We start from the raw sequence: 12,500 nt of genomic DNA, 5'->3' as shown, positions 1-12,500 counted from the left end.
AACAAATAAAACGGTAATAAAAAATAAAACATATATATATATATATATATATATATATATATATATATATATCTGTGTGTGTGTGAGTCTATATGTGCTTATACAAAACTAGTACAAACACTAATATGAACACTACTACTAATATTACTATTACTACTACTAATATTTTTTTGTAATTCCATCTATTGTTTAACATGGATTTATCGCTCGCAACAGTCATTGTACTTTCTCTGAAGTTAAGTGGCAGTAAGCCTTCCCAAGGTTCCAGAACACTTTGAACTCTTTCAGTAGAAATCTGATTAATGTTCTCTACTCTTTGAGGCGTCATGGCGATTGTGTGGTACCAATCAACACGTATCTTATCATGTGTGCGTATTATATGCACATGTGTGTGTGTGTGTGTGTGTGTGTGTGTGTGTGTGTGTGTGTGTCGGTGCATGAGGAGTGAAATTATAGAATTTCTGCCAGTTTCATTCCCTTGGAATCCTTTTGGTTGTTTTTCTCCAATTCTATTTCAACTTACGAACTGTGGTTGCTACATTATCATAGAATTTACATAAGTTGTTTACCACAGTCAATTTCATTCCTGAGTATTTTGGTTGATTAAAAAAAAATTCTTGTTCTCCTCCTTCTTTTTATTTTCACCATCATTATTATTGGCTCGCAAATAGCTTTCACTAATGGTCTTCAGAAAACATCCTGTGATGTTCCCTGGAAGCTGAGTGACAACAAGTCTCGTCGAGTTTCCAGTACTCTCCGCCTCTTTCGATAACATTTGCAAATAAATTTGCATTATCGCAACAGCTACTTGCCATTGGTTTCTCGTTGGCGGCGATTATTGGTCTTTGCTGGGATTTGAGGGGCAATTAGTTTCCTTATGGTCCCAATTCTCTTCGCCCTTATTCGGCTGAGGTCTGGTCAGTTCACCGGTCTTTCCTTCTTCCTTGACTCTACTTGCTTATTTGGTCTCGCTCTTTTTTTTTGGGGGGGGCAGTGATGTGGCAATGGGGGTAAGGTTGGATTAGAGAACTTATAGATATGCGGTTTCAGTGTTCTTGGTTCCATGTAGTGTTTCATGTTTTGCCTTTGCAGCAGTTTTATTATTATTATTATTATTATTATTATTATTATTATTATTATTATTAATATTATTATTATCATTATTATTATCATTATTATTATTATCATCATTATTGTCATTATTATTATTATTATTATCATTATTATTATTATCATCATTATTGTTATTATTATTATTATTATTATTATTATTATTATTATCATTATCTCCTTTTTTATTATCATGGTAATAACTTTCTTCTTTATATCCTTCTTTTTTCCTTCTGTTTCATCATCATCATCATCATCATCATCATCATCATCATCATCATCATCTTCTTCTTCTTCTTCTTCCTCCTCCTCTTTCTCTTCTTCTCCTTCTATTTTCATCATTTTTCATCTTTATTCATATATTTCTTATACTTTCATCTTTTCTAATTATTTTATTTTTTCATCTTGCCCTCATTTTTTATCCTCTACTACTTTTAATTTTCCAACTTCTTTTTATTTTTTGCTGCTTTTGTCTTCTTCTTCTTCTTCTTCTTCTTCTTCTTACTATTATTGTTGTTGTTGTTGTTGTTGTTATTATTATTATTATTATTATTAGTAGTAGTAGTAATAAATAGCTGCTAAGTTTCCGGTTAAAGAAAACCAACTGAATAATACTAAGGGAAGCGAGAAGACTAAAATATGTGAAGGGATTTGTTATCACTCAAACTACTTTTCTTCCTTTTTTTTTTCGTTTATCGGAGATAAATCATTGATAAAAATTAATACGAACAGATAAAATATATATATTATTCCTTAATTGGAATTCATTTTTGAGATGAGCATTATATATATTAATTTATTTTTATTTCGGACTATTATCCTCATCTTTATTAGTTGTTGTTTTCATCTTTATTGATAAAAACAAAGATGAAAACAACGACTAATAAAAATGAGAATAATAGTCCGAAACAAAAATAAATTAATGAACAGATAAAATGACAAACAACTCAAACAGAAATGATGTCGGTATCATGAATATAGCGTATAAATGACAAAACGCAATAGTAATGCATTTCTATCTAATTAATAATTTATCAGACATAAACACGTAACTGTAGAAGCTTTTATCCAAGAGTTTGTTGATTAGTTGTGCGTGTGCGCAATTAATTGCTAAGCAGCCGATTAAGTAGCTATGTTATTCTCTTCTTGATACTCGGCAAAAACGTAACTATTTAGGCGACGATATTTGCCAGGAAAATAACATACGATTTGACGTCCGAATATCCCAGAATGAATAGAATTCTCATAAGCTTCCATGTGTTTAAACGATAGTCGCACTAGTTAAAAAATACAACAAGAATGTTTCTGCATGTCATTCAATTTAATGCAGGGTTCAACACATGGTTGGTTACATTTCTGTATTTTTTACGAGAGACTTATTACACTCGTATAATATATATATATATATATATATATATATATATATATATATATATATATATATATATATATATATAATGAAAATTACAATTGAATTTACCGAAATGAGCCAAGATGGTGAAATTAAAGTAAATTATAAATATTAAAGAATTAATATTTATAAAATTATCTCAGCCAGATATAAAAGCTCGATAAAACCAAATAGGAAATAGAGCTTATAATATGCAAATACAAATGGAAATTCTTTTAATTTTCTTGAAGTTTTACATTTGGATTTCACCGTCACTGGATTTTTTTATCTTCCACCAGACTATCCATTCATGTGTAATCAACTTTTTCTTTACCATATTCTCTCTGCTTAACTTATTTTGTTTTCAAGTAAGATCTTTGACTTACTTGTTGTTTCATCAAATACTTCTGCATGCAAAATCCGATCCCGCATTTTGCTAATTCCTACCCTCTGATGAGAAGGAGAGTATTTCTTCGAAACTTCGCGGATTAAGGACTATCCATTTATCTAGTGTTTCCTTTTCAGATTAAATATGTTTTTAATTCATTTCAAAGTGTTTTTTAACATATTTTATTAACTGTTTGCTCGTATATATATATATATATATATATATATATATATATATATATATATATATATATATAATTATTGGCTATAATAATTTTTAAATATCTACAGACACTATTGCTTCATCCTTCCGAGAATCATCAGTACCAGGTGTCACGATTAACACCGGCATCATATATATATATATATATATATATATATCTATCTATATATATATATATATATATATATATATATATATATATATATATATATAGACACTAGCAATACGGATGAGGACAAATTGCCTCAGTCTAGAATCTTTTCTCGTACAACCACTGAGAACAGAACAGATACAAGTTTGGAATCAGGACAGTTATTACACTCCGAATTATTTAACTGCTATAATTTATAAATCTCTTCTATTATATAAAAGTCACTTTGTGTGTGGATGTTTGTGTTTGTGTTTGTGTGTGTGTGTGTGTGTGTGTGTGTGTGTGTGTGTGTGTTTGTGTTTGAGTGTGTGTGTGTGTGTGTTTGTGTGTGTGTGTGTTTGTGTGTGTGTGAGTGTATGTGAGTTCCTTCCTCATATGTTCCAAAACGGCTTAGCTTATCATTTGCAAATTTCACACACATGTGATTTTTATGTCTGGCAGTGTTCTTAGATGTGTTTTGTACAGAAATTCATCCAATAAATATTGAAAATCTAAACAATTCGATCCTAATAATAGATTTTTTTTCTCATAGATAAAAAGAAACAGAAAATTATAGGGGAATTTTTATGTGTTACACTAGCAATGGAGATAATACAATCTTAACAAATTATTTCTTCTTCTTAAAAGAAACAAACAGAACCATTGACATCTAGAGATATAGCACAGTGGTACAGCATTCGACCAGAGATCTAATGATCCTTTATTCAAGCCCGGATGTACGTCATCATTTTATTGCAATTTTACTATAAAAAGAGGAGGCACGATTTAAAATCGCCGCAAATCTTTTTTCCTTTGTATATTGTAAAAGTAAACATTAATCAGAAGTGACTTTTCCAGATCATTAACGGGCAAGCCCAAATATCAGCTGACGTGATATTGTAAACAAACACAGACGGAATTTGATGAACGACATTATCATTACTATTTTTTATTTTTTTACTTTTTTGCGAATTAGTCCATCAAATAAATTATTTCTTGTAATATATTATATTCAATAGGGAATTTATTCAATAATAATACATAAGCAACCTGTAATAATTAGAATATAGTGGTTAAGCGCATTGTACGACCGTGCAACGCCGGGCATCCAGCTAGTAATGCAATATAACAAAATCGAAAAAATCTTATCCAAATAAAGAGTCATTTCTGTTTTTAACATTTTTTTTTTTGTATATGATATAATGGTTTTGACATTCAAGTTATTCGTGGAAAAATTTAGTTTTAAAATTTTCTGCGATATACTGTAATAAATGGTTCATATGCCCTTAAAAATGTGCAAGGTGTGTAGTAATTAAAGCGAAATTGAAATACATATGCGATTAAAAGAACGCCCATATTATTATTATTGTAAGGAATTTTATAACAACTATTTTTACACGCATTTGTTATAAAAACCGAAGAAACACATTATATTGTCAGATGATTTTTCACTTTCCCAGGAAAAAAATAAAAATAAAAAAGAACATCTAAAAATATAAAAATAGTTTTCTGAGAAAAAAAGGACATTTTAAAATACAGGGTAATCTCCCAAAAAATAAAAGCTAAATGGAGGCCATCTAGAACATATGCTGTAGAACGGAGGAAAAAAGACCAAAGACCCTAGTGTTTTGATGTGATGTTTTGAATATAATAAACTAGTTATGACCAAAATTTCATTTCATTCGGACAAAACACTAAGAAACGGGGCCTAATTAGAGTTGGCGCCCATATTTGGGGGTCACCCTGTATAAACATATTTTTCTAAGAAGAAAAAGAAACATATAAAGATATAAAGATATGCTCCTAAAAAAAAAAAACATCTAAAAATATAAATATATTTTCCCCAGGAAAAAGAAAATCCACTAAAAATATAAACACATTTTTCTAAAAAAAAAAAAAAACATCTAAAAATATAAACATATTTTCCTAAAAAAAAAATATAAAAATATAAACATATTTTCCTAAAAAAAAACATCTTAAAATATAAACATATTTATCTCAGGAAAAAAAAATCATTTAAAATTATAAACATATTTTCCTAAAAAAAAATATCTAAAAAAATATAAACATATTTTCTTTACGAAAAAAAAAAAAAAACATCTAAAAATATAAACGTATTTTCCTAAGAAAAGAACATGTAAAAATGTGAACGTATTTTCCTTTAAAAAATCACGTGAACATATAAACATGTAAAAAAACAATAAGGCGCAACTAAACAATACGCAGATAAATTAGAAAAAGAGGCTTGCCTTTTTTCTATTGTTCCTGACCTTCGGGCCGGGATCAAAGTGTAGTATCTGTCCGGCAGATACTGCAAGCAAAGACCAGATGTGGGGGCAACCCCACATACCTGACCTTTAACCAGCTCCCATTTCCCACCTCTCGGGAGCTGGTCCCCTTTTTCCCTTTCCCCTCCCTTCACTCCTCACATTAAAAATTGGCCTTGTGCCTAATTTGCTCGGTGGGGGAGCAAATAAATACCATCTGTCCGGCAGATACTGCAAGCAAAAACCATATGGGGGGAAACCCCACATATAAGACCTAGGTCAATGTAGGGGCAACCCTTCATACCAATTGTGACTATCCAGCTCCCCTACTCCCCGGGGAGTTGGCCCCCATTTCCCCTTCACTCATCACATTAAAAATCGGCCTTGTGCCTAATTTGCTCATTGGGGGAGCAAATAAATACCTCAAAGTGTAGTATCTGTTCTTCAGATGCTGCACTTAAGGTAATTTGTACCAGTCAATGGAGGGGAAACCCTCTATACTGGGACAATTATTATTTTTGGTAACCAGAGTGCCCCCTTTTTGCCTACTTTTAGGGGAGCTGGTTTTTACCCCACATTAAAAACGGCCTTGTGCCTAATTTGCTTTGGTGGGGGAGCAAATAAATACACTAACCAATACGCAGATTTACACAAGGATCTACATAAATCTAAATTTCTGCAAAAATGAACAAGAACAAATAACATGAATCAATCAATTCTTTAATAGAAACCAATGTGTATTTATTTGTATATAAATAAATATATCTCCCTCCTGTCTCATAAAAATTAGCAAGAAACTGAAGTGTCTTTTTTCCTAGATCCTTAATGTAACAATTTCATGAAGAGAACGGGTGGCAAAATAATGAATAAGTCAAACAACATACGAGTGCTGAACTCTTTAACTCTAAATGCATCTTCGGCGATTTTTTTTGTAATATTATAAAAGTTAACAGAGATTATAACAATCATTTATATATGAAAATTTAAATATACTGGAGTAATTTCGATAAGTTATCAATATTTAAGCGACCACAGTTACATTTCTGTCATTTGGCACGTAAAATGTATTACACTAATGGACTTTTTCTATGTATCTATCTATATGTATACATGTATATACATACACAAATATATATACATATGCATACACAAATATACATATATATATATGTGTGTGTGTGTGTGTGTGTGTGTGTGTGTCTAAATGTGATAAACTTTACTCTTCTCAGCTCTTCTCATTTATTATTGATAAAATCGTCTTCGATAGAATATCAGACGATCTGTATGTGCGGCCTTTATTCGGTTTATGCATATATGCGTATATTTGTACATATGCACAAATACCTGTATAAATGTTAGTGTTTATACTAGTATCTCCAAATGTCCGAAAATATAAGTATATACATAATAATAATAATAATAATAATAATAATAATAATAATAATAATATATTTACAGAAGAACCCCGTGATAAGTTTTTCAGGTTACGATGTGAAATACGATGTTTTTCCGGTTTAGTGGTTACGTTATTTACCCCGTTTTAATGTGTAAATTAAAATGTTATTTAATTATATACATATGTACTATATACATGTATACTGTCTATTTTGTTACTAATTTCTAGTGCCGTATCCCGGGTTCTACTGTATATATACATATATATATATATATATATATATATATATATATATATATATATATTATATATATATAGTGTTTATATATATATTTGTATATATATATATATATATATATATAAAATTATATATCTAATAATATATATATATATTGTATATATATACACTATATATAATATATATATATATTGTATATACATATATGTATATATATGTATACATATATTTATATATGTATAATAATGTATATATATTGTATATATATATGCATATATATATGCATATATATATATATATATATATTTGTACATAGCATATTTTCTGTGTGTGCATATGCATTATTTCGTCGAACATAAACCGCATTATAAAGTGACGAAAAATACATTATATATGACTGCGATTAACATCGCTTATATATATATATATATATATATATATATATATATATATATACGAAATAAATGAACGTTCATTGTAAACATATTTAAACACGCCCATAAAAACGCTAACACATGCAGAGTATAAAAAATGCTGTGACATTTGAACGCTGTTTAAGAATTAAAAAAAAAAATCACGGCACAAACACACACACGCATACATGCATGCATACAGACACACTCAAACGCACAATATAAATATATATATATATACATACATATATATACATATATATTATATGTATATATATTTATAAACATGTGTGTATGTGTGTGTGTGTGTGTGTGTGTGTGTGTGTGTGTGTGTGTGTGTGTGTGTGTGTGTGTGTGTGTGTGTGGTTGTGTGTGTGTGAGATAAAACATGATCGGATTTTGGATGAAAAATAATAAATACGTTTGTAAAAAATAACATGTTATGAAACGAAGGTTGATTAAAACTAATATAATTATGATGATGCTAACAAAGAGAAAACGGGAAAGAAGAAGAAGAGGAAGAAAGAGGAAAAAGAAGATAATAGCAAACAAATGTTAAATTACGTAAAGTGGGCGAAGGCTAGCACATGTGATCGGGATTGAAACTAATACTGCGTGCCAATGATCAAAACAAAACGATAACAAAGGGGAAACAATACAATTTGTAAACGATAGCGAAACCGCTTCGATTCATTCATAGTCTGCGTAAAACCACTACAACAAACGGCGTTAAAAGAACGCAATGACGGCAGGGGCCCCTGATAAGCCTGCCTTTGGTTGGTATTCGCTAACGGAGAAGAGCTCGGCTCACAGCAGCGACAGGAACAAACGCCGCTTGATACTGACACCGCCACTCTCTCGCCCTGTTTCCGATGCGCTGCTGGTCGACGGACGCTCCCCCGCCTCTCGCAGAATTGCACAGACCAAAAGTGGGAGTTAAACACTGTTTATCAATTTCTACTGCAGCTACCGCCACCGTCTTCCTCCCATAATCGACAACAATTCACACAGAACGCTACACAATAATCACCCTTCCACCTCTTCGTGTCTACCTTTGCGAAATAACTTGGAAAAAATCGCGCATCAACTGCGAAAAACAACCGCAAACATTCAACTAAATAACGATATTCGCTGCCGTCTCTTCAATTATTTCTGTTTTTGTGCACTTAAGAAAAAAAAAACTTCTGATTTAAATTTTTTTAACAATACGTTAAGTTTTGTTAATGAACCTGGACAATTAATTACGCAGACGAGTTCGAACTGTTATATTTTGAAACCGCGGAAACCGTGTTGGAACCAATTAGATCGTGTGTGTGTGTGTGTGTGTGTGTGTGTGTGTGAGAGAGAGAGAGAGAGAGAGAGAGAGAGAGAGAGAGAGAGAGAGAGAGAATCCCATTGCTTGCTGGCGGTTTCAAATGTGACAAACCAAGCGAGGATAATTCCAGTCTGAACTGTGTTCTTTTATACGCTTTACCACGGATAGGCGTAGTAGTTCTACGACTGGCCCAGGTGGTTGGACAACAAAATCCATTGACGTTTACAGTCGGAGTGGCGAGAGTGGCGGACGTCGGAACTAGGATAATTTAAGCAGCAGCAGCAGTGACAGAATGATAGCGCTATAAATAATAATAATAATAATAATAATAATAATAATAATAATAATAATAATAATAATAATATAAGCATTCACAATAAGAATTAAATAGTTTCGTAATCTTTAAAAACCCAATTGAATGCTGTCATAAAGTAAAACGCGATAGTTGAGGATTAATATAAGAGCTTGAACGATTTTTCAGAGCACACACTAACGCAAAGAAGTAGTGGCTCCTTGAAAAGATATTAATCAGACTCGCCTATATATAAAAAAAAACGCATAAAAAGTGCCCCAAAATTATAACATTCGCAATCACTAAAATAAAAAAAAGGTACAAGACAACCATAAAATTCTAGTGTATATTCTTGCGGAAGAGAAAACACACACACACACACACACCCACACACACACACACACACACACACACACACACACACACACACACACACACACACACACACACACACACACACACACACCATTCCAAGATCAATACCAAGTAAAATCATCAATTCCACTGATCAATATCAGCGCGCCAAACCCAAATCTTTTCGCTCTCACCAAGCGTCAGTGTTATCGTATACTTCAGCAATACAACCATCAACAGCACTATTCGGACGGATATTACCATCACAAATCAAATCAATTGTTTTTTAAACGCTGAATCAACAGAAGAAACCCAACGTCCCAGGCAAAGCGTGACGTATACCGAGGAGTGGCAGCAGTATCGGATGCCTTGACGGGGGGCAAGCAACTGGTGGTTTCTACAATATCCGACTCTCTTTTGTCACCTATACCCGCCGCCGCCCTGGACAACCGTCTCACTCCTTCCCTTCGCGACCGTCGGCACGACCACGACCACCATCGCCGTAACCACAATTGTCTGATCAACCCGGTTTGCCCACGTAACAAACAGGTAGAGAACGCAGAACTCGGCCCCATTAGCTGTTCTTCGTCCTCTTCCGACGATGACGATCGCCTCTTGGACATTGAGGGCACAGACGACGGAAACTGCCTCGATTATGAAAGGAGCAATAGCAAAACCGGTACTGCTTCTGCGGCGGATGAGAATGACGTCAGTGCCCAGGAGGGTAACGAAAATGCTGACCACAGTGACGTTGCTCCCATGGGTAGCCCAGCGTTCAGCGCCAGTGAGGGCAGCAACGAATGCTGCATCTTGGAAACCGACGTATCAAGTCCCGCGGACGCCTCCGTCAGAAATGGAAAAATTGCGAACGAGCAACCGTCGGCCAATTCTTCTCCTCTTCACATGATATCAGTTGAATCAGATGAAAAGCGATTTAAGGACGTCAGTAAGGACACACGTATAGACGGAGAGAATTCGCAACATAGTAATGGTCAGACTAGAATTGTAACTTGTGAACGAAATAACAGCAACTTGCAATACAATCGAATACCGGCGTCAAGTGTCACCGGCCCACTAAATATTGATCCTAATCAGAAATCAAGATCACCAGAAGCAAGTGTCTTAAAAGAAGCCTGCGGGAATATGACAAAATCTCAGGATGAAAACAAGAAACCATTTCGTCGTCCTACCTCATTTTCCGTGGACGATATCCTCAGCCCTACCAAATTTCGAGGTCCGGATAAACCAGGGACAACTGTGGATGGGCTTGATTGCACCAGCGACTCTTCCGGTTCGGATCCGATCAATAACGGACCAATAAGGCATTCGTTGTTATTGTCTCCATCAGCAACAGCTTGTCCCGTAAATGCAACGCGAGGTTTAAAACCTGTTGTGGCATCCACGACACCAAGCGTCAACCTTGGACATCATAGTAAAAACAATCATAATACTAGTAAAAGCAATAATAATAATAATAATAATAATAATAATAATAATAATAATAATAGTTGCAGTAATAAGAACAATATTAACAGCACTTCTACAGGGCCTAAAAATGAGTCAACCGAAGTGTCAAGTGTAAGTCCTTCACCAGAACCGATCAGTGAACGAACTAGTTACCATACAACACCGGATGGCATGGTTATGCCGTTGTCCTTAACGGGTTTAGGGTCGGCGGTAAGGCACAGTCAACACCATAACAATATACATGCTATATCTTATGCCTATACAGCAGCGGCAGCTGCAGCTGCCGCGGCCGCCAGTAGGGCTACCTCTGTGGGATATACGAACAAGCTAAATTCGCATTTAGCGCATAGCAAAGCCTACGACTGGCCGACAGGCCCCTGGGTACTGCAGGATGGTCGGATACCCAGTGCTTATGTACAAGAGGCTTACGAAACAGCTGTGGCGGCGGCGGCGGCAGCAGCAGCGGCGGCGGCGGCAAATCACCCTACCACAAAATCATTATCATCATCTTCGTTATCATCACCATCATCATCATCATTGTCATCTTCACAACCGACTTTTTCATCACCGACAATATCAGCGTCGTCAGCCTCTGCATCTCTGTTTCTAACGCCACCCACGGATAAGGAATGTCGGAGTTCTCTTTCGCTTTCGGAGGAACGCACGTTTGGTAAGTTATTTGTTAGTTATTCTCGTAAACGAGGCAGAATGTGATGTCGTCTTCGTGCGATGAGTTGATATACTCATGTGCCCGGAAGTGTGTCACTCGATAAATTGTTGTTTCTAATTTGCAGAATTCTTCTTCGAAAAAGTCAATGTATAAGATGATGAAAAACAACACTTGTAAACAATACACATAACCTACATCTCCTTCCTCCAACTCTGTCTGTCTCTCTCGCTCTGATATATATATATATATATATATATATATATATATATATATATATATATATATATATATATATATATATGTATATATGTATATATATGTATATATATATATATATATATATAATTATATATATATATAATTCTATTGGGTTGTTGCATAAGTTCCAATCGTTTTTGTTGTTGTTGTTTTTTTTTTTTTAAGAAAATCAAAGAATTTTTAACAGCAAAAGTGAGTTCGTGTGGGACCCAAGCTCCAAGTTTTTGTGTGAATCCCATCATTAGTCTTCCGGTCAAAATTGAGGTCAAAATTACCGTGTTTGAATCTGGTAAACGGATCTCAAATTGTTCTCTCAGCTGTGGTGTTTTCTCCATATACAGCACAAACATCTTTGATTATTTCACTCGCTTTTTGACCTCGACTAAAGGCGAAAAGAAGGCGATGTCGAAAATGTGATCTTTTTATCTACTTGACAATCCCTTTGACGGTTCTGAAAAAGGAGAAAAAATTATATGAGCAAAAAACGATAACTATTATCTTGTAGAACAGAATACGTGTTTTCTAATGATATATAACACTTTGCAAAATATCAAAACATGTTTTAGAACAATTTTTTTATGAAACGACGT

At 33.7% G+C, this 12,500-nt stretch overlaps 1 protein-coding gene across 1 annotated transcript in view; it reads left to right on the top strand.

The window, feature by feature from the left end:
* The first annotated feature begins 8,121 nt into the window (after positions 1-8,121).
* LOC145283770 (uncharacterized) overlaps positions 8,122-12,500 on the top strand; it is a 260,810-nt gene continuing 256,431 nt past the window's right edge. Inside the window, exon 1 of the mRNA XM_080132827.1 lies at positions 8,122-11,652. Coding sequence (XP_079988953.1) covers positions 10,275-11,652 — 1,378 coding nt within the window. The 5' untranslated portion in view covers positions 8,122-10,274. The remainder of the gene's footprint in view (positions 11,653-12,500) is intronic.

This window comes from Euprymna scolopes, chromosome 8 (genome assembly GCF_053919585.1).
Source record: "Euprymna scolopes isolate OS-2025 chromosome 8, ASM5391958v1, whole genome shotgun sequence".
NCBI classification, from domain to species: Eukaryota; Metazoa; Mollusca; class Cephalopoda; order Sepiida; family Sepiolidae; genus Euprymna; species Euprymna scolopes.
The sequence above is the reverse complement of the archived record's forward strand: the minus strand, read 5'-3'. Positions and strand labels throughout refer to the sequence as shown.